The 24,285-nt window shown below is 36.3% G+C and overlaps 1 protein-coding gene across 2 annotated transcripts; it reads left to right on the forward strand.

The window, feature by feature from the left end:
- Nucleotides 1-5,575: 5,575 nt before the first annotated feature.
- LOC104219036 (LEAF RUST 10 DISEASE-RESISTANCE LOCUS RECEPTOR-LIKE PROTEIN KINASE-like 1.1) lies at nucleotides 5,576-24,285 on the forward strand. 2 transcript variants are annotated; one of them, XM_070171902.1, is made up of 6 exons: nucleotides 5,576-6,429; nucleotides 7,176-7,208; nucleotides 7,352-7,606; nucleotides 7,712-8,618; nucleotides 15,432-15,526; nucleotides 23,929-24,285. In XM_070171902.1, the coding sequence occupies exons 1-5, from the start codon at nucleotides 5,676-5,678 to the stop codon at nucleotides 15,481-15,483; spliced, it is 2,001 nt and encodes a 666-aa protein (XP_070028003.1). In that variant the 5' UTR covers nucleotides 5,576-5,675; the 3' UTR covers nucleotides 15,484-15,526; nucleotides 23,929-24,285. The 2 variants fall into 2 exon arrangements, with proteins under 2 accessions (XP_070028003.1, XP_009767974.1); XM_009769672.2 differs by lacking the exons at nucleotides 15,432-15,526; nucleotides 23,929-24,285 and having other exon boundaries at nucleotides 5,577-6,429; nucleotides 7,712-8,804.

Below are 24,285 nucleotides of genomic sequence, written 5' to 3' on the forward strand. Positions count from 1 at the left end.
TTTAGGCCAGTAATAACCTGCCCTAATCATGGTTCTTACCAGTGATCTTCCTCGAGCGTGATTTCCACAATGCCCCTCGTGTATCTCTCTCATTACATATTCCGTCTATGAAGGCCCGAGGCACCTTGCTCTACCGAACATTTTTCGATAAAGATTGTCTTGCTTTAAACAATATCGAGTAGCCTTATTCTGAAGCGCGTGAGCTTTTTTCTTGTCTTCAGGGACGGTTCCATACTGCAAAAAAGCAACAATCTCATTCCTCCAATCCCAGGTTAAGTTATTAAAATTTACCTCATTTTTGTCTGGATCGAGCACTGAATGAAACAAATGAATTACGGAAGCATTTTCATTGCTTGCCACGTCTGCTGCAGATGCGATATTGGCTAGGGCGTCCGCCTCGACATTTTCATCTCTTGATATTTGCATAACTTTCCAGGTTTGGAATTGCCTGATCAGATCACATACCTTCTCTAAGTACTACTGCATATGTGCTTCCCTAGCCGTATAAGTCCCCAGCATTTGATTAACTACGAGTTGCGAATCACTTTTGATCATAATCTGATTAATGCCGAGTTCTCGTGCTAGTTCTAAACCTGCAATCACAGCTTCATACTCTGCCTCATTGTTAGTTATAGAATGACATTTAATGACTTGTCGAATGGTTTCACCCGTAGGTGGTACCAAAACAATTCCCAAGCCTGCACCCTTCACATTAGAGGAACCATCAGTGAATAAGGTCCAAATTCCCGGATTAGAGCTGTTGAACACTTGCAATTCTTTTTCTGCTTCCAATTGCATTCCTTGGCTAAAATCAGCCACAAAATCTGCTAACACTTGAGATTTTATCGCGGTTCTAGGCTGGTATGCGATGTCCTACTCACTTAATTCTATAGCCCATTTGGCTACCTACCTGACAACTCATGCTTATGTAATATATTGCGTAATGGATAAGCAGTTACTACAGCGATAGGATGACACTGAAAATAAGGCCTTAATTTTCTAGATGTCATGATTAATGTAAGTGCTAGCTTTTCTAACTGAGGATACCGTGTCTCCGTATCTAATAAAGATTTGCTGACATAAGTGATCGGAGATTGTTTACCTTGGTCTTCACTGACTAAACAGCACTTACCGCTACTTCTAAGACAGCAAGGTAGATAAGCAATCTTTCCCCAGCCTTTGGTTTTGCGAGTAATGGCGAATTTGACAAGTATGCCTTCAAATATTTGAGTGTCTGCTGACATTCCTCAGTCCATTCGAACTGATCTTGCTTTTTAAGAGCTGAAAAGAACTTAAAGCATTTTTCTGATGATTTAGAAATGAATCTCCTCAAGGCTGCAATTCTTCCTGTCAACCTCTGCACTTCTTTTCTACTTGTAAGCATGTCAGGAATTTCTTCAATGGCCTGAATTTGTGTGGGATTCACTTCAATACCACGGTTAGAAACAATAAAACCTAAAAACTTACCTAAAGCAACACCAAATGCACATTTCTCAGGATTTAATTTCATGTTAAATTTTCGCAAAATCTGAAACGTATCAGACATGTGTGATATATGATCTCCTGAATGCTGAGTTTTAACGAGCATATCGTCTATATAAACCTCCATGGTTTTTCACAAATATTCTTGAAACATTTTGGTCACCAGTCTTTGATATGTTGTGCCAGCATTTTTAAGACCAAAGGGCATTACTTTATACCAGTATGTCCCCATGTCTATTATAAATGAAGTTTTTTCTTCATCCATAAGATCCATTTTGATCTGATTATATACTGAATATGCATCTAATAAGCTTAACAACTCATGCCCTGTAGTAGCATCAATTAATTGATCTATATGTGGTAATGGGAAAGAATCTTTAGGACAAGCTTTGTTAAGTTCCGTGTAATCTACACAAACTCGCCACTTACCATTCTTCTTTGGTACTACAACGGTATTGGCTAACCAGTTAGGATACTTTACCTCGCGGATAGACCCAATTTTTAGTAATTTCTGAACTTCATCTTGAATCACCTGATTTTTGAAAGTTCCTTGCTTTCTCTTCTTTTGTTTGACAAGTGGATATGATGGGTCTTCATTTAATTTGTGAGTCATTACCTCCGGTGGTATTTCTGTCATATTAGAGTGGGACCAAGCAAAACAATCCACGTTAGTGTTTAAAAATTCAATCACCTTACCTTTCATGTCTTGGCTTAGATTGGCCCCTATGTAGACTTTCCTTTCATGCCATTGTGCAAATAATATTACAGCTTCCAGTTCTTCAATCGTTGTTTTGATATTTTCATTTTCTTCTTGTTCTTGAATGGCATATGGCCTTGAGTCCACGTCTGTTCGCCCTTGTTCAGTTGAGGTTTGTGTTATGGTACCCTCAACTGGATTCTGTAATTGCTATTTTTCTTCGTTTCCCGTACTTGAATCTGCTGCAGAATTGATGCTTCTGGATGTATGTTGATCCCCACGGATTTGACATATTGATGGAAATTTAATAACTTGGTGCAAGGTTGACAGAACGGCATCCATCTTGTGGATCCATGGTCTCCCAAGGATCATATTGTAAGCCATCTCCATATCTACCACCTGAAATTTTGTATCTTTGACAACTCCTTCTGCGAATGTTGTAAGTATTACCTCCCATTTCGTCACTACGCTGGAATTGTCAAATCCATACAAAGTATGTGCCTTTGGTATTAATTTATTTTCGGCTTGCATCTCACGTAGTACTCTTAGCAAAATAATGTTCACGGAACTACCTGGATCAATCAAAACTCGTTTCACATTAGTATCATGTACAAATAAAGATATTACCAGTGCATCGTTATGTGGGGATAATACGCCATCCGTGTCTGCATTATCAAATGTAATGCTTTCTTCCTCTAAGACATACCGCACCCGCTTCCCGTGGGTAATTGTGACTTTGGAGACTTTATTGGCTGTTGTGTACGTTATACCATTGATATCTTTACCTCCACTTATCACATTAACGGTCCTTTTGGGAGAAGGTAGTTTTGGAGGCTCCTACCTATTCTTCATATATGATTGCTTACCTCTCTCACTGAATAATTCAGTGAGATACCCTTGCTTTAATGATGATCAACTTCACCTTGCAGCAACCTACAGTCTGTCGTTTTATGCTCGTGATCATTGTGAAATTCGCACTAGTGATCAGGGTTGCGCCTGTTTGGGTTTGATCTCATTTCTTTTGGACACCGTACCTTATCACACATGCTTTTTAAAACAACTACGAGCTCGAAAGTGCTTACATTAAAATTATAACCGCCAAACCTTGCTTTCAAGTTTCTATCATCATCCCGTGACTCTCGCTCGTTTCGATCTTTCCCAAATCTTGATGACGAGCCCGACTCTCTATTCCTCGACCTATGATCATACCTCGGATTGTCCTATTTTGACGGTGAATCTATTCCTACTGGACCCATATATGGTTCGTACCTGTTTTTACCAGACCTTTTTTCGGTTTTCGCCCATCTCGAACTCGCATTTTCTTCTTTTTGAGATCGTGACATAATATCCTCTTCTATCCTTAGCTTCGTGTTGTACCTGTTATAAACGTCATTCTACGTTGTTGCTGGGAATTCACGAAGACTTTCCTTGAATCGTCTCGTGGCTTCAGAGCTTTTTTCATTCAAATTACTTGTGAAGGCTATAGCTGCCCAATTGTCAGGTACACGCGGTAACGTCATTCTTTCACGTTGGAACCTGTCCACGAACTCTCTAAGCAATTTTGAGTCCCCTTGCTTGATTTTGAAATTATCTTCCATTCTTTTTTCGACTTTTTGAGCCCCCGAGTGTGCTTTGATGAAAGAATCTGCAAGCTCAGCAAAAGAATTTATGGAATTTTCGGGTAAAAGAGAATATCATGTTAATGCTCCCTTAGTGAGTGTTTCACCGAATTTTTTGACCAATACTTATTCAATTTCCTGTTTGGTCAAGTCGTTGCCTTTTACGCCTGTTATGAATGCAGTCACGTGGTCTCGTGGATCAGTTGTTCCATCGTATTTTGGGATATCGGGTATTTTGAATTTCTTTGGAATTGGGAGAGGAGCAGCACTTGGCTTCCAGGTTGTTGTGAATATTTATCCATATCTATCCCTTTAATTACGGGCGGCACCCCAGGAATTTGCTCTATGCGGTCACTTTGCTCCTTGAGTTGTTTCTGTAATGTTAGTACTAAATTTTGTAAATCAGAATTAACTAAGTTACCTGGTTCTCCTTCTCGTGATTCAGTGGGGGTTCCACTACTGCCTGAATTAGCAAGCCCAGAACGAGGGTTCTCCAAAGTGTTGTTATTTGGAGTAGGTGTGGGTGGTGCGGCAGGTAATTGATTAACAAAAGCCTCAAGAGCTTTGTTGACTTGTTGAGCGATTAGCTTTTGCAAAGCTTCATCAATAGCTTCAACATTTTCAAATTGAGCATTTTCATTTGCATGAGATCCATCAGGAGTGCCCTCTCGAGATCGTCGAGGGGAGCTTTGTGGAGAAGGGATTGGGATGTGGTCATCCTGTGGATTCTCTTGGAGTTGTTGGTTTCCTTGGTTTCCTTGGGTGTTGCCATTGATGTTCGACAAAGCTGATGCAACAAAAAAGGTTAGGCTAAGAAAGAATAGATTATCAGATTCCCGGTAACGGAACCAATTTGTTTAACCAAAAAGTAAAATTTCGGTTAAAGCCTTAATTTAGAAGAACTCGGGTTACTGATAATCAAAGAATGAATAAAGGAACGTGATTTTGCCAAAAATATGATAATCAGAAGAAAACAAAGTAAATCAATGTATTCAGATAGTATTTCGTGTGTTTATAAATGATACATTCTCTTCCTTTTATAGTTATCTCCAAATTATACGTTATGCCTTTGTCATAATAAGGCCATTATAGACAATTAAAGGCATTAAATGCTACGTTACATAATCATTGGGATTCAATATAGATTCCCTAACGTTTTTAGTATTTAATGCTTATTAAATATTGTATCTGTACTCTCTTGTGCCGTCAGATTCATTCTCCTTAATTTTTGGATTAAATAGGTACGAGCGTTGAGTCTTCTGAATAACCGCTCGTGCCTCTTCATGTGCATCTGCTCGTATCTGTTGCAACTCGTGCCTCTTTACTAACCATTATCCTTTGACCAGCCTCTATGTCATGACACGTCATCTTTCAATTACTTCAATATGTAAACTTAATTTTTCCCAATACATGCTCCAAGACTCCCTTCACGTTGGATCAATATAATTACAAGAAAAGAAGATGCAAAGCCAGTTTTTTTTTCCTTAACATTTCAAACTAAGCACATGTTCTCTTGAAATGTCGTTGCTAATGACCTGTTTATATTGGTGAAATTGAAGAAAATGACTTAGTTTGAAAAGTCTTATATGGCTAGTCAAATGGACATAATAGTGGGCAAAGTCCTCCATTTTGGTAAGTCAGATCCCACTTTTTTCAGCCCACCTTTTGATTGTTTCCTCAAGTGGTCAGAGGCTCAGAGCCAATATTCTAAGTCAACTAACGTGTTTAAGGGATAGGAATAAAACATGTGGTGCAGGAAAAGAACAACAAGAGAAAGTATACTTAAATGCAACAAAATATTATTTTCTTTCTGATTCTTTCCTTGTTTAGATTGTTCCATATGTTATGTCAAACTATAATTAATACGAGATTCGAGAATGTTAGCTTTAGATTATTTGTCAGTTTTCTTGATTTTCTATCAGTTTCTCATCTTTCATTCAAATCAAGCTCAGAATCAATCCCGAGATAGCTGCCCCGAGGAATTTAATTGTGGGATCCTTGGAAATGTGAGGTTTCCTTTTTCTGCATCCTCACAACCCGCTTGTGGATTGTATATCATAGATTGTGATGCTAAACCAAATCCAACAATTCCTTTGGGAGGAAATGTTTACACTGCTCTGCAACAACGGTCGTATAAGAATAGTTATAGAGTTTTAGACCTTAGGTTTAATGATTTATTGGCAAGAAACAGTTGCAATTCTTTCGATAAAGATCTATCTTTTCCAAGTTCCCCTTCCATCTCGTTTAGAACCAATGAACGTAATATTACCTTGTTCAAATGCAACAACAGTCTAGACATCGATAGAAGCACGAATGATTACTATTTTCGTGACTATAAGCATTATACTAATTGTAGTGGCTTCAGCATTTACTACAAGTATCCGACAACATGGAGGGAAGGCTACTCGGATGCACCAGAGGGAGATATTCCTAATAACTGTTCACTGATTCAATTGCCAATCAAATGGAGGTCACAACAGTTAACTCAAAATAGTAGCTTGTTTGATCTCTTAACCGCGAATTTTACAATTCAGTGGAGCCTCTCTGATGATTGTAGTAAATGTTACTATCAAGGAGGTCGATGTTTAGCTGACAGCAACAACAATTTTCTGTGTTCCCAAAATCCCAAAGGTAAATTTTTCTGCCAAAGTAATTGTATACTTAACTGCTCTTCCTTACACTGCAATATATATTTTAGATGTTCTTGTTATGGGCCCAATATGCTTGTCATACAATACTGTGAGCTTTCTCTAATTCTACTTTGAATGATCGCTTCTCGTTTTTGGAGATCTAAAAATGGACTGCTTTCATGAAACTGGGTGCTCTCCTATGTATCATCAGTTTTTGTTGGAATTCTTGGCCTAATCTTTGCAATTTACACTGTCAGTTTCAGTTTGTCATTTTAATTGCATAGCTTGTGAGCCATAAGTATTTCCAAATGTTCTGCTTGTTTCAATGTGTTACTTGGGACCGGTGATGGAGCTACATAACTCCAAGGGGTGTCAACGGATACCACTTTGCCGAAAAAATGCACTGTTTAGATAGGTAATTTTTTTAAAGTGTATATATACTACTATGTGTTGAATCCCTTGACTTCTTCGCGTATTTTCTTCTTTAAATTTTGACACTCCTTAGTGAAAATCGTAGCTCTGCTACTTCTCGGGACACATTTTTCAGAAGAATCCTGCTGGATTTTACTAGTCCATTACCAAGTTTATAATCTCACCACTCTATTTGTGCTGCAGATTGTTTTAGAAGTCCTCTCTTGATCTTGTTATGGATTTATATTGCAGCATAAGTTAGTCATAATTAACTCTCAGTCCCTCCTCCTCGTGGAACATTTATCTAACCTTTTTGTTAATTTGATTTGATTGCAGCAAGAAGAAAGTCAAAGCGAATTCTAGTTATAGGTAACTATCTATAACTGCAAATCCTTTTCATATTACCAGATTTACTCAATTTGCTCCCATATTGTCTTCTTCAGCTGTGTTCCACTGTTCTGTAGTCATTTTTCAAACAAAATTTGATTAGTTTCCTCTGTTGTTTGCTTCAGTCTTATCTGCAGTAATTGGCTTGATCCTTTCAATTTGCCTTAGTATTTTTATCTGGCGTTTCAAGAAAGGAAAGGGTGGTTGTTCTTACTTCTTCACAAGAAATACATATTCTGATTCCTCGAGTCAAGATCTTGAAGGTTGCAGCAAGTACTTTGGAGTTCCTGTCTTCTCCTACTCTACACTTGAAGAAGCCACCAATAATTTCGATTCCTCCAAAGAACTTGGAGACGGAGGTTTTGGAACTGTATACCATGGTAATAAGCCATTATAATTCAAGCCACTGAGTTTTTGCATTATTGTATCAATGCTATGAGTTGGTAACATATTTCAGTAAGCTAATAATGTAGTTCTTTTATCAGGTAAACTTCGTGATGGGAGGGAAGTTGCAGTGAAACGCCTGTACGAGCAAAGTTCCAAGAGGATGGTGCAATTCAAGAATGAAGTTGAAATTCTTACTCGCCTAAGGCACCAGAATCTTGTTATGCTTTATGGCTGCACATCAAGGCATAGTCGTGAACTCCTCCTCGTTTATGAATACATTCCAAATGGAACAATTGCTGATCACCTCCACGGAGAAAAAGCAAAGAACGGGAGTAGCCTTATATGGCCTATCCGCATGAAAATTGCCATAGAAACTGCCAGCGCTTTAGCTTATCTCCACGCTTCTGACATAATACACCGTGATGTTAAGACTACTAACATTCTCCTTGACAACAATTTTGGTGTCAAAGTTGCGGATTTTGGGCTGTCAAGACTTTCTCCACATGATGTAACTCATATCTCGACTGCTCCTCAGGGGACGCCTGGATATGTCGATCCAGAATATCATGCATGCTATCAGTTAACTAATAAAAGCGATGTGTATAGCTTCGGGGTTGTCCTTGTTGAGCTGATATCATCACTGCCTGCTGTGGATATAAGAAGACATAAGGATGAAATTAGTTTGGCTAACTTTGCATTAAACAAGATTTTGAAATGTGCATTTGAGGAGTTGATTGATCCGTCTCTTGGTTACGAGTCCGATGCTGAAGTTAGGAGAATGACTACTTCAGTTGCAGACCTAGCTTTTCAATGTCTGCAACTTGAGAAGGAGATGAGGCCAACAATGGATCAAGTGTTGGAAATTCTAAAGGCGATTCGGAGGGGCGAGTTTGAAAGCCAGAAGAAAGAAGAGATTAATGTCATTGACAATGTAGATGAATCAGAAGATGATGTACAACTGATGAAATCTACATTACATCTTTCACCAAATTCTGTGAATGATAGGTGGGTTAGTGAATCTACCACAGCTAGTATTAGCGGGTGAAATCCCTTACGTGGGTTACTAACAACTTCATTATTTTTCAGCTTTCACTCTCTTCTCATTATTTTTGGCTCTCTGCTTGTTTATGAGTTCACTGCCTAATTGTATCCAGAAATGTGTTTAAAATGGAGATGCCTTATGTTAGAGTCCGTTTGGATTAGCTTATTGAAAATAGCTGATAAGTTTGAACTGCTGAAATTGATTTTTAAAATAAGCATTTACGCATAAGGATAGAAGTGTTGAAACTGATAATAAGCAGTTGATGTGTTTGATTAAAAAGAGTTGATAAGCTAATCTTTTGTTAAAATGACTAAAATACCCTTGAATTTTTTTTCAAAATATCATAAATTACATATTTCTTTGTAAAGAAAAGAATTAACAATGAATATGGAATGAAGAGAAAGTCAAGAAATTTATTTTGGGAAAAGTGTTTTGTGAATTAAAAAATATTATTAAGGATAAACTAGTAAAAGTGTTGGTCAAACTAAAAGTACTTATAAGCTGAAAAGTCATAAGTTGGGGGTGACGAGCTTATGACTTATGGCTGATTTTAGCTTATAAGCACTTGACTTATGAGTACTTTGGGTGTTTACCAAACGCGTAAATAAGCCAAAAATGTTTATAAACCACTTTGAGCAACTTATAAGCTTAGCCAAACACTCTCGTAAACTCACATTCCTAATTGTTGGTCACTTGTCTGTACAACCATGTCCTAATGTGGTTTGACAGTTCCCTAATGTAATTATCACTTAATTACATAACACCATATGGTTAGCACAGAAAGATAGATATTGAAAAAAACAGAAGAACAGTATCAAGATAAGTTACATTTGTCTTTTATTAAAAGGCCTATATTCGCCCTTATGTGAATAGGCATCAAGAATATATGGAATCCCAATAGTATAATTAGGTTTGTGTTTGTGGATGCATTTCAAGAACTCCTCTTTATCTGTTTATCTTCTCACTTTTGTTAATTGTATGATATCACACATCGCTTGTATCGTTTCGAGAGTATGCAAGATATTTATACAACCAAATCATTTATAAGGTAATTCCATGTAATTGTAATTAATTTTCTAATAAAAATAATAACTGACTTGCTATTATATGATTTTCCCTCCGCGCCCCTAAAGAAAGGTGGCCTCTCAATTTTGTTTCAAAGCTAGTACTATTAATTAAGAAAGTCGCATTACGTATTTAAATTGTTTTATATGGTTCACTAGTTCCATTACAATGCAAACTCTGAGCCGGTGTCACTGGATGATATGTGGAAATGATCCTTGCACGAGCTAATTATTTGACAAGGAAAGAAGCCAAGTATTCAATTGAAGAAATAAAACAAGAAAGTTAAGAGTCCAATAATGCTTTGGGTCCCTCGAGACAAAAATAGCCACCGAAACACTATTTACCTTCTTGCCGGTATTTTCTTTCCACGTGTTTTGGCTTATTCAAAGAAATAACACCACACTCTTTTTCAAGGGAGGCTTTAATTATAAGGGCCGACTCAGCTTTTTTTTTCTGCTTTTTCTTTTCCCCGAGGAACAACAACAACAACGATAACTAATTAAAACTTCATAAGTGGAGTTTAGAGAGGATAGAGGGTACGCATACCTTACCCCTATTCCGGAGGGATAAAGAGACTATTTTTGAGAGACCCTCAGCTTAAGAAGATGAAAATAAACAGTAGAATTTGTGACAGCAACAAAATTAGAAAAATAATATTAGCATTGTAAAAAACAAAAAATCGATGGAAAAACAATAACATCAACCAGTAATAAAGCCGCAGTACTATGAAAAAACGAAAAAATAGTGTGGAAACAATATAAACCACTAGCAGTCCAAGACAAAACCCTAGCACACTAGCCTCACCCCTCGGTTGCAAAGAAGAAAAACGTTTGATCCCCTCCTAACCTTCAACTCTAATGTTCGACCTTCACACCTTCCAATCAAGAGTTATGTCCTCGAAAATCTAAAGTCGCATCATGTCATGTTTGATCACCTCACTCCAATACTTCTTAGGTCACTCTCTACCTCTTCTCAACCCACCAAAACCAACCACCCACACCTCCTCACTGGGACATCTTGGCTTCTCCTCCGCACATGTCCGAACCATCTAAGTCTCGCTTTCTGCATCTTGTCGTCTATGGGAGCCACGCTCACCTTCTCCCGAATATCTTCATTCTTAATCTTATCCAGCGTAGTGTGCCCGGACATTCATGTCATCATCCTCATCTCTGCTACTTTCATCTTCTGAATATAAAAATTTTTAAGTGACCAATATTCAACCCCATATAACAAGGCTGGTCTGAAACCCGAAATATTGTTTCATAGGTGAACAACTCTCTAGTAGGATTGAGCTAATAATATATCGGTTAATGATATATTAGACTGATTAAATCTAATTTTAAAATAGCCCCAGAGAAATCTTTTTCTAAAAATGCCCAAAATTGGAATTCCCTTTCCCCAATGTTCTCTTCTCTAAAATTCCCAATATTTTCTCCATCCCCGTTATTTAATAGAGCCAAATCTTCGCCTTCCTTCTTCTACAATTCTTAATTTTTCAGATTTCTATTATTTTCCTTATATCTTAGCCAATAGCACATTCCGCACCCTCCGGTTATTGTGAAGAAGAAGCTCTACTAATTAAGATTATCTTGCACGCCAAAAAAATTTGGGTCGTCTATATTGTGGTTGCAGAAGTTATGGGGTAAGTTAAAATTTAAATTCTATACTAAAGTAATTTATTAAACACATAGTATCCTATCTTAGGAGAGTGTGCCTCACCTTACCTCAAAATCCTTCATTTCCAACTAAGCTAGCCTCTATGCGTGCCAATAACATTCGAGAACCTCAACCTACATTAAGTAACGCAGCTACAATCCGTCCAATAGCCCGTTTGACCAAGCTGCAAAAATCAGCTTATTTTGAGAAATGTTTTTTTCTCAAAAGTGATTTTCTCAAAAGTATTTTTGGTGAGAAGTAGTTTGTGTTTGGCTAATTAGTTTGAAAAACACTTCTGAACAACAATTAGTGTTTGGCCAAGCTTTAAAAAACTGCTTCTGAGTGTATTTTTCTCAAAAGTGCTTCTCAAAAAAGTGCTTTTGGAGAGAAACTACTTTTTTCTGCTTCTCCAAAAATGTTTTTGCTTCTCTTCAAAAGCACTTTTTTCCTTCCAAAAGTTTGGCCAAATATCTCAATTTTTGGTCAAAAGTGCTTTTGGCAAGCACTTTTAGCCAAAAAGAAGCTTGGCCAAACAACCTATTAATCCCCAAGAAATTTATTCCTTTCAATTAAACTTTGCCTTACCCTAATTCAAGATTTTAGTTTTCTAAGTCTTGTGTTAAATCTTACCCTTGTAGTGTTTTCAAGTTGCTAATATTATTCATAATTTTAATTAAAACAATATCTAAAAGTAGGGTGAAAGATTACCTTTTAAACTTCAAATCCTAATTAACTTTATGGGGTGTTCTTGAAGCTTTTGAATGAAATCATAGTGATTCAATCCATAATAGTGTTAGTCTCAACTATTTTGGGTGTGATATCTAACTAGATTTAGCCACGAATTGACCCAATGAACTTACCTTTGTAATTTTTTTAAAGAGTTACTTGAACTCTCTCTTAAAAGTTCCAAAACAAGTCGTAAGAAATAGAAAAGAGCCGAAACTACCCTTCAACTATAGAAAATAGATCACTTTTGCCCTTTGTTATTTTTTTATATCAAAACTATCTTTGCCGTTAGTAAAGTAGACCACTTCTACCCCTTAAAATTAACGATTGTTCATGTCAGCATATATAGATAAAAAAAATCTACTACTCATTAATCCGTCCCATTTATTCAATAACTTGTATTTTAACCTGTGACTCATCTATTTATCCCCTCGAATTTTTTATAGAGTAATTAAAGCTAACATTTTCAATAGAGAAAAAAGTCTCTCTAGCAAATGAATATCTAAACCAACCCCCCCCCCTCCCCCCTCCCCCGGCACCGGAACCACCGTACATAAGTTCAATGCACCTTGATCCACCTCCAACTCCATCAAACGACCAACACATTGTTAAACAACAACCACTCACATTTGCACAAACCTTGCTCAACAACAACCAATTCACAAACTACACCAATACATGCAATCAAACACACTCCCATATTGACTTAACCGACGAAACAACAAACGATCTCCAAAGGGACACCTTCATACCACTCACATCAGCCGATAAATCATGCTTATACCTGCCATGGAAATTCTCCGTCATCGTCAAAGTATATGGCAGGAAAGGGCACCAAACACTACGAACTAAACTAACTGCTCTATGGAAACCCACAAAGGAACTTCCATTAATCGACTTAGGATGTGATTTCTTCCTAGTCAAGTTCCAAAGAGAAGAAAATATGCTCACTGCTCTCCACAATGGACCTTGGTTTATACTCAATCACTTTCTCTCCATCCAAAAATGGGAACCTAAATTCATAGCTTCCAACACGCAACTCACGTACACAGCCATTTGGCTAAAATTACCTGAACTACCTACGGAGTTCTATGACTTTGAAATACTTCAATACGTAGGAGAGAAAATTGGTTCCCTACTTAAAATTGATACATGCACGAACTACAAGAGGCCGATATGCAAGAATATGTATAGAAGTTCCCTTAGAAATGTCTCTCAAAATACATGTGTATATTGGTACTCACATGGAACAAATAGTTTATGAGGGCCTCAATATGCTCTGTACACTTTGTGGTCGACTTGGCCACATAAAAAAATTTCGTCCATCTCCAACAACTCTCATACCATCCATCTCTAACACTATGCACACCCCAATACCAAGTAAACTTTCAAATTCAAACCTCACTCACACCAACAACCAAGAACAACACAAACAATCCAATCATAATACCAACAAATGACAAACAGTTATTTTCTTATCGAAGAACCGATCTAGAGCAAAATCACCCACAACAAGCAAAGTCTGACTCAACGAGTTCAACACTGGCAGTGCGGGATCCACAGGTATATCTCCTAACCTTAATCTTACACACGCATGTAATCACGTGCCCATTAACAATTTTTTAATTAACAAAATAATCCATAAGGCCTCATCATATCACCCAAAAAATTTTAATGAAACAACTTTACATTTCCTAAACAATTCAGAAACTATGGACCAAACGGGCATCACCACAGGCCCAGATAACCCAGCCCATATGACCAACAACCTCACACTTAGCCCACAACCCGTCCACTACAATGACAACCAATCATCAAACATCACAACTGACTCATCTTCTACCTCCATTACACCTAGCACGAGCCAATTACACGTGGCACACCATCCTAAAAACACGGCCACCAATGGCACATGCAAATCCAACTCACCCTTAACTATAGGTACTCAATTACAGGTCTACATTATGGCAAATAATCCTAATCTCAGAACCCAAATTCATTCTCACACACAAGGCCCAACATCTACACTCCCCGCCCAATTAACAAAGCCAATGACTGGCACAGCCCAATACCCAACACAAGCAACCCCAAAACCAGTAAGCCCTTCACGTGAGACTACATCTTCATTACCTACATCAAATCAGCCATCCAAATTAACCTCTCATAATCCAATACACTCTGCACCTTCATTATTTACTACTATTACCCATACAACTACAGATAATCCCTCCTGAACACATCATCCACTACTAAATGAACCGATCAAACTACAATCTTCAACACAGGAGAACCCTCTCCTTGACCAATACTAATCTCCTCCAACACCCCATTTTCCTCAACACAATCATAATGCAACCACCACACGACCAAACCTCACAGCCCACACCCATATACATAGCACAATATCCACCCACTCAAACTTACCCCCAGTCATGGCTAGAGATGAACATGTAGGACAATGCATTGACCTTCACCATGAAATAGACAATCAAGATGTCATAGTGATGATACAAAATCCGACAGACGTTGCTCATATAGTCACAAAGGGGATGCTTATGGGAGTAACCCTTTTACAATCAATTTCTATGGGTCATGCACCCCCCCTCAGTCCTTCATCCACAACAACAAATGACAACACCAATTCCAACTCCTCTCTCCATGCTAGTACCACCATCACCACCAGTGAACACCTTGGAACTTCCATTCTATCCACCACAACAACCACCCCAAACATTTGTTCCCTGGATTCAACCCCGTTCATCAATAACACCCATAATACCACTCCATATACAAGTATCTCCATACCACACTCACCCCTCCAACAAGTCCGCTTCACCTACCCGTTCCATTTTCCAACGAACTAGACGAAATAGCTCAACTGGAAGTAGCAGCAACTATGGCAGAGATACGAGAAACTCTTCCAATCCTGAGTTATCTCAATGGAAACAAAACATACATCTTCAAAGAACAGTACGAAAGAAAAGTGATAATAACTTGTCCACTCGAGCCACAAAGTGTTTCACTAAACATACGTCCAATAAGAAACCCAGAGATGGGAAAGTTTGCAATAGTGCTAATCCCAGCACTGATGAACATATCGTCAACAATGGAGAGGGATACTCCACCAAGTCAACTCAATAATCAATCCATGCAGTTTGTCATATGGAACTGTAGAATAGCTCAGTCACCGAAATTCAAAAGAAATTTTCGTTTCATGCTCAACTACCACAAACCATCTCTAGTGGCTTTACTGGAAACTCACATGCAAGATCATGAACATCTCAAGTCTGACTTTGGGTTCTCACATTTGGCTCAATCACCCGCTGAAGATATCTTAGGAGGAATAGCCTTACTTTGGAGGGAGGACGAAATCAAGCTTGATCAAGTGGCTGCCACAAGCCAGGAAATACACTCCATAGTCCAGGTACATCCTAACCCTAAAGCTTGTTTATTATGAAATATTTATGCAAAAAATTATTTTCATGCACGTAATGTTCTATGGGAAAGTTTACGTACTTTACATGATCAAATTAGATTACCTTGGTTAATAGGAGGTGATTTTAAATAAAATAATTAATTCTAATGAAAAATTTGGTGGATTACAGATCAATAATAGACGTACTGATCATATTGTTTAATGCCTTAATTATTGTAATTTATTAGACCTAGGGTATACGGATAGTCATTATACATGATCTAATAATCGAAAACTATCAAATCGTATTTTAAAACGATTAGATAGATGCTTAGCAAACTATGAATGACTAAAAAACTACCCTGAAGTTTCAGTACACCACTTGCCAAGAACATACTCAGACCATAGCCCATTGTTACTTAATCAAAAAAACATAAAACTCCTCATGACAAAATATTCCATTTTGAAACAATTTGGACAACTCATCCACAATTCCCTTCCATAATTGCCCAAAACACTCCTAATAAATCTACCCTACAAGCTATAAAAGATTTTACCAATCATATCTAGGATTGGAATTTAACCACCTTTGATAACATACTTCAAAAGAAAAAAATTCTACTAGCACGATTACAAGTATGAGTGGGCATATTTCGGTTGAAACCGAATAAACCGACCGAACCGATTTTTTTTTATTTCGGTTTCGGTTATTCGGTTTGTTCGGTCGATTTCGGTTAAAAAAATTAAAATTTCGGTTTTTCGGTTCGGTTTTCGGTTATTAAGTTTTTTAGTTCAGTTAACCGAAAAACCGAATTATTAACATATATGTTCTTTAAGTTATACATAGGCTAAGCCCATAGGTAATAAATTAATACTATTAGGTCCAATCTATCAAAGACTCAACCCAATTAAGTAAGTCCAGGAGAATTTCACACAGAGTTGTAATTTACACTATGTTTGAATTTTATGATCCATAAAGTGGGCAAAGTTTAGTCTATTTTTTTTCTATAAACACAATATTTCCAACAATTTCGAAGTTTTGGGAAAAATCAACAAATTCGTCGGTCGTATTATTACATAGAAGGAGTCCAATATGATAATGTTCAAACCGAAAACTGAACCGAAATAACCGAACCGAAACTAGAATAACCGAACTGAACCGAACTTATTTCAGTTCGGTTTCGGTTACTACTTTTACAAAACCGAATAACCGAACCGAATTTCTTCAAACCGAATCGAACCGACCGAATGCCCACCCCTAATTACAAGGATCCAGATTTCACCAAATACACAACTAGTCAATTTCTACCAACCCTAGAAAAGGACCTAATTACTCAATTTAATGTGTCACACCTCCTTTTTCCGCCCCCGCTAGGGTACAAGGGAGTTTTTCCAATTAAAGGACGATCGAAACGGGATTTATTTATTTATTTCAGAGTCGCCACTTGGGAGATTTAAGGTATCTCAAGTCACCAATTTTAATCCCGAATCGAGGAAAAGAATGACTCTGTATTACAGTCCGCGAACCAGAAATCCGGATAAGGAATTCTGTTAACCCGGGAGAAGGTGTTAGGCATTCCCGAGTTCCGTGGTTCTAGCACGGTCGCTCAACTGTTATATTTGGCTTGACTATCTGATATAATACGTATTATAAACTTATGTGCAAATTTAACTTTTAAAAACCGCTTTTATCATTATTTATTTTATACAAAATTGCAACGTCGTGAAAACGCATCTCGAGCCACGCCACAACCAGTGCACGCGTGATTTGTTGACGCATTTTGACTTCGTCAAGATCGTGATTTGGGTTACATAAATGTACACCCGTATTCAAGAAAATAACCTTATTAAATATGCGCCAAAATACTACGCGTTATGATATTATTAGGTAAGACCGTGAATTTTACTAAATCGCCCATCTTGAAATCTAGGTAATTTCTTATATAAAAAAAATAAATAAATAAGATTGGAGGACTGCAATTTTTTGTATTATTTATATTTATTTATTTGTTAGCGAGATCCTCCCTTATTTTATGAATACCCTTTAATGACTACATCTTTATTATTACTAAGTTTGTCCATAATTATGAAGTCAATCTCTACATACTTAAAAATAACATATTAATTACTAATTCAAAACAAATATTAATGGAAAGTAATATTACTAAAATGATAATTACGAACAACATGGAATTTCCCAAAAAGTAAAAAAAAAACTAATTATCCCATAGTTGGATTAAAACATATTGTTAGTATGACTTAAGCTTATTGAAATTAATTATTTACAAATACTGAAAATTAAAAAAAAACTTGATTACTAAACCATATTTCTAGAAGTTAAACAATTTAAACTTAACTAACTTTGTTTTAATTCACATCATGTCCTAATACTTTATTCGCAAACTAATTCATGTTTTAACTAAAATTAACTACATGATTCCGATTAACTTAATGTTGACAAAAAACCTTATGAATAAGGAATTAATCAATTTTTGCCAAACTGATTCAATAACGCCATTTTTTACGTTATTTCTTCTATTTTGATTATTAAACAGTTTTAATTAGTAATCCGTCTTGAATATATTTCCTAATAATCCGGTTAAGGCGTTATTTAATATATCGCTATAACATGTCTAATTATGCCAAATGACAGTGATTGACAGAATAATAATACATGAATAATCTAAATACAATACAAAAAAAATTAAAACTAAATTAAAAATTTAACATTCCGTTCTTCATTTCAGCTTACAAAATGCCAAAATTACAGTTGTGTACCTGGTATTGCCAATATAAGAAGAAGAAAGTCAGCCACGCAGTAATAACAATACAGCACAGCAACAAAAGTCCAATAGCAGTAACAACCCAGGAACAGAGTTTGCAAACCGGTGGAGTATTAATCTCAAAACAAAAGCTTCAAGCTTTGATGAAAAACAATTAATTCTGATTTCAAACAATGAAAGAAAGCAAAAGATTTTTTTTTTAGTTTTTTTTTTTAAAGTTTAAATATTTTTCGGAATTTTCTCTCTCTTAAATGTTCAGCCTTTTTTTTTCTCTCTTATTTGCTTTCTGTTCAGATTCGTTCTTTCTCTTCTGTATTCTCTCGTATCTCTCTGTCTTGTGTTCAAGACTTCCTATATATACTCTCAACCCTTTAATCAATTAAAATCAATTCATTTTCTCTACCAAACCCATTATCTTCTCACTTATCCCCATTACATTAAATAAATATATCACACCACCCCATTATTTTTTGTCCCCCATGCCTAACATAAATAAATACAAGATTCCTCCCCACTAAATTTTGTCTTGTCCCCCTTTATATTAAACAACTATATCACAACCCACCCCATTACATTTTGTCCCACATGCTTCATATAAACAATTACAAAATATACAATTCCTAAACTACCCCTCCGACCTTACTGAAATTACCAAACTACCCCTCAACGTACTGCAAATTACCAAACTACCCCATCAGCTATAACAAATCAATTAATCACACTCAACCAAATTATAGCCAATATGACCAATTTCTACACAAATTTAAACAACAAATCACATGAACATGATTTCTTCAACACTTCAACAACAAATCACATGAACACAAATTGAACAACAAAGAACAACTAAAATTTGATTGAACAATATTTTTTAGCAACAAACAATCCTATTTTCAGATTCAACAACAACAATCAAACAAGTATATTTAGATTTCCAAATTCAATAATATTGAACTTAAAATCAACTCTAACAACATCACAACAAACAATTCCTATATTAAACTTAAACAAGATTATGAGACAAATTCAAGAAATAATCATAAGTGATAAACAAGAAATCAAACTATACAAATTTCGGATTCAAGATCAACCAAACAAAGTATGAACATGAATGAAAATATTTTAAACAACAAACATGATGGATTCAAACGATTAAATCAATATATTTCCCTTAACACAACTAAATTCTTTTAGACAAATAACAAGATCGACGAAGAAACAATTATGAACTTAAGCTTGAACTTAACAATATTAACAATTTCTAAAAATACATAAACACATGAAACAAATTGAAGAAACAATTAATTAAATTTCAATTTGAGTCTAACAAACATTAAACTAACAAATTCTTACCTAAACAATAAAACAAACATGAAATAAACATGAAAAATCACTAATTAACTTTCTATTTGAAATCTGAAAATTAATTCATTCAAAACACATGAACAAACTAAAAATTAATTCAACGATGAACAACGAACAAAACAAGAATTGAATCATTTAACGATTTTGGATCCGGAAAATATTAAACAAAAATATGAACAAAAATAAAACTTAGAACAACTAACCGGAGATGAATCAACGACGAAATGTTTATGGACTGTTTCTACGAACCAAAGCTTCGAACAAATGACGACGAAGACGAAGAGAAGATGAAGCAGCCCGCAACTGGCCATGAAACGCGAGCAGCAGCAGAAGAAAGTTGAAGCAGTAGCAGCGACAACCATGGCGGCAGCACGACGGAGGAGATGACGTGAAGCAGCAGCAGCCCGAAGCAGCGAGCAGCAGCACGGCGCGGACAGCAATGGACGACGACATGGTCGACGTCGAAGCTCGTCCATGGCTGGACGTAGTAGAAGGCAGAAGAAGCTGGAACGCAACAACGATAGTGGCAGCAGCTGGAAGAAAACGAAGCAGCAGTGGCATGACGACGATAGTCGTTTGGAGCGAAGAACGAAGAAGAGCAGCCGCTGCGTGTGTGCTTTTCCCGTTGTGTATGTGTGTGTATGTGTTGACGTGTGTGTGTGGCATGAGGGTGAGGGGGAAAGGGAAGCCATGGAAAGGGGGGAAACCATGGGAGGGGAGCTTGAGGAAGAAGAAGAAAGAGAGAAAGAGAAAGGGGGGGGCGGGTAGTTAAGGTTAGTTTTTTAGGGTTTTTCATTTTTTTTTTTTTTGAAATGTAAGATAATAGGGATGTTGGGTTATGGGGTTATGGACCGGGTCGACCCGGTTTGAAATGGACCGGGTCATGGGGAAGATTGGACAATTATTTGGGCTTGGGGTTGAAATTTGAAGAAATGGCCCAATCCGATTTTTCTTTATATTTTGCTCTTTTTCTTCTTTTATTTTTCTAGAACTAAATTATAAAAATACTTAAATTATTATTAAGAACTAAATTAAGTTATAAAAGCACAAATTAACTCCCAATAACAATTAACGCATAATTAAGTAGTAATTAAGCATAAAATTGTATATTTGGACATTAAATGCTAAAAATGCAAACGATGCCTATTTTTGTAATTTTATTTTTTTGTAAAATAAACTTAATTACTAACAATTGTAGGATTAAATCCTACATGCAAAATGCGATATTTTTTTTATATTTTTATTAATTTAACAAATAAACATGCACATACAAACATACAAATAATTACACAAAAATACCACAAAATTGCGCACCAAGGAAAATCATTTTATTATTTTTTAAAAAAAAAAAAAATTGGGTGTAATTCTCATATAGGGCAAAAATCACGTGCTTACATAATGATATTTTACAACAAAAAGAAGAATTTTAGAAATTAAAATCAAGGATAAATTGGCTACAACATGGTGATGTCAACACAAATTTTTTTCATTTAACTACTTTACAAATACCTAGACGTAACCGTATTACTGTCCTTAAAGACTCAGTAGGTAATTAGATATTAGATCAAAAGGAGATAAATGCTTCTATAGAAGACTATCATCACACCTTATTCACTACTACTCATACACACACCCTTCCATCAACACCAGTGATTACTCAAAATTGGACTACCCAATCACACACATAGAAATCACTAATGCACTTAAGTCTTTCCAACCTTTTAAGGCATCAGGACCAGACGAATTACATCCATACTTTTTCAGAATTACTGGCCCCAAGTGGAATCCTCAGTCAAATCTTTTTATGAGGAGGTGTTTATCACATAGCAAATTCCATCACAAATTAATAAAACTTACTTATGTCTCATACCTAAAACAAAACAACCTATACTAATTACCCAATATAAACCAATTAGTCTTTGTAACACCCTTTACAAATTAATTACCAAAATCATAGTCCAACGAATTAAACTATGATTAGTCACTCTTAGTAGCCCGGAACAATCAACCTTTTTACCCTCATAGAAGAGCCACTGATAATGCCATCATAGTATAAGAGATTATGCACAATTTCAGGAGAAAAAAAGGTGCTCAGGCTTCTTTTCTACTCAAATTGGACCTAGAAAAAGCATTTGACAAACTTGAATGGTAATTTATACATGACACTCTACACTACTTCAACTTCCCACCAAGGCTTATTAAACTGATAATGTCTTGTATAACTACTTCTTCAATCTTCATTTTAATTAATGGCCAACCCACCCCTTTCTTCTCTCCTTCAAGAGGTATTCGTCAAGGAGACCCCCTATCACCTGACATCTTCATATTATGTATGAAAATGCTCTTACGGAAATACATGTTGAAGTAGATTACCTTAAGTGGCACTCTATCAAATTATCTAATCAAGGTCCACCAATCTCTCATCTACTCTTCGCTGATGATATTACTTTAACATCAAAAATTACTAATAAGAGCATCAACTCAATAATTGACACCCTAAGTCAGTTTAATAAAGTGTCGGGTTTAACTATAAATTACACCAAATCAAAAAAAAAAATTCACAAAAAATACATCCAAAGAAGATAGAGAAAGTGTGACCACTTCTTTCCATATGACTGAGGGGTCAACTTTAGGCAAATATCTAGGTTACCCTATATTTACTAAAAAAATCTACTAAATGCAATTTTCAATTCCTACTAGATAATTATAAAAATAAATTAGCAGAGTGAAAAATAAATTTTCTAATAATGGCAGGACGAACTACTTTGATTAAAGCTACTCTAAACTGTTTGCCAAACCATGTAATGCAACCAATAAAAAACCCACTAATATTATTAACAAGCTAGAAAAATATCAACGAAATTTTCTCTGGGACACCACACCCCAAAAACGAAAGTTACACCTTATTAAATGGGAAACTATCCAATTACCTAAAGAAAGTGGTGAATTGGGAATCTCTAACCTCACACACAAAAATAAAGCATTATTGGGAGCCCTCCTTGGCAATTGTTCCAATCGCCTTCATCACAATGGACTAGAATACTCCTATCAAAGTATTTACGAACTATTACTACTGCAAATACATCCTCCAATTGGAAAGCTATAAAACAAGGTTGGGCTTCATGTCGACTTGGCATTAAATGGCATACTACTAATGTGCAGCACATAAATTTTTGGATTGATTCTTGGTTAGACACTAATTTGATCTTCAAGGAAGTTATTGAAGGACTCCTACCCTATAATGAGCAAGCTTCCACATTATCCCTATATATTGCGGAGAATTCAATAATTATCCCTAAAATACTCTTTGATCTCCCAACTCACCTAAACGATCTAACTGCAAATTACTGTATCCCTACTCTCACAAACACAAATTCCTTTGACCACATATATTGAGGTCTAACCCCAAAGGGAATCTTCATGGTCAAATCTCTTTATAAAAAATTACATTATCATTTACCAATCAACTCATTCCAGTGGATATGGAACCTCCAGTTACCCCAAAAACTAAAAAAGGTCATATGGCTCATGAGCCACCATCGCCTACCCACATCCAGCTATCTGCACAATATCCACATCTCACAAAATGCAAATTGCCCAATCTGTCACTTCCATGAAGAAATCATAAGCCACATTTTTTTCCAATGCCACAACACACAAATACTTTGGCACCAATTAAGCATTAACTTACTAGATGCCAACTTACATAGGTTTCATGATAACACCTCTCATAAATTCTCACAATTCGTTTTAAAAACAAATTCCAACATTACTCAAATTCCTCCCCACATTTTAATTCCTTATGCTCTATGGCACCTATGAAAAACTAGGAACCGTACTGTGTTTGAAGGAAAATATAAACCCCCCAATCTTGAGCATATCATTAGCCAAGCCACTAAATATTATTGCCTAGGTCTCAACAATCCCACCACCTGTCCACAAATTTCACACATGCACGTCACATTGAACCTCCCTAATAATGATTACTTTAAACTAAATTGTGACGAAGCTTGTAGTAACACATCAAAAATGAGGACTTGGAGGAGTAATCAGAGACTCAACAGTTAAATGGTTGATAGGGTATACGGGTACAAGGTCAATGGGAAACCCAAATTATATGGAAGTGACTGGCCTACAGGAAGGGTTACGACTTGCTCTACAATATAATTTCACACCACTGGAGATCAATGTGGATTCAACTGAGATAATTTCTTTACTCTACTCCCAGAATTCACACTATTCATCCTTGACTAATGAATGCAGGTATCTCCTACAACAGCTGAGTAGTCCTTGGGTGACACGCATTTACAGGGAGCAAAATCAAGTCGCAGACAAACTGCAAAGCAGGGGAAACCCTACCTCAAAATGCCAACACTACTGAATTTTTGGAACCACCTATTTTTGTATTGCACGCGTTGACCGAAGACCAACGGGGTACGTTCCACAAGCGCACAACAACCGCTACCATGCAGCACCCCTCATTTTGTTTAAATATGTTGTAAAATCTTGTTGTAGTAACTATGGCAATTTAGTACAAATTGGTACCAGTGAACTCCATCCTTTTTGTACCACTGTACCAAATCTTGCTCCTTGTAATGTTCACTAATATATGAAATATGC

The sequence above is a fragment of the Nicotiana sylvestris genome, chromosome 4, assembly GCF_000393655.2.
Source record: "Nicotiana sylvestris chromosome 4, ASM39365v2, whole genome shotgun sequence".
In the NCBI taxonomy this organism is placed as follows: Eukaryota; Viridiplantae; Streptophyta; class Magnoliopsida; order Solanales; family Solanaceae; genus Nicotiana; species Nicotiana sylvestris.

Bases quoted from the DNA above. Each gene is read 5' to 3' on its own strand.
- LOC104219036 (XM_070171902.1), top strand. From the start codon at position 5,676: ATGTTAGCTTTAGATTATTTGTCAGTTTTCTTGATTTTCTATCAGTTT. The intron at 6,430-7,175 runs GTAAATTTTTCT...ATTTGATTGCAG, and splicing joins GTGTTCCCAAAATCCCAAAG to CAAGAAGAAAGTCAAAGCGA. The intron at 7,607-7,711 runs GTAATAAGCCAT...TTCTTTTATCAG, and splicing joins TTTTGGAACTGTATACCATG to GTAAACTTCGTGATGGGAGG.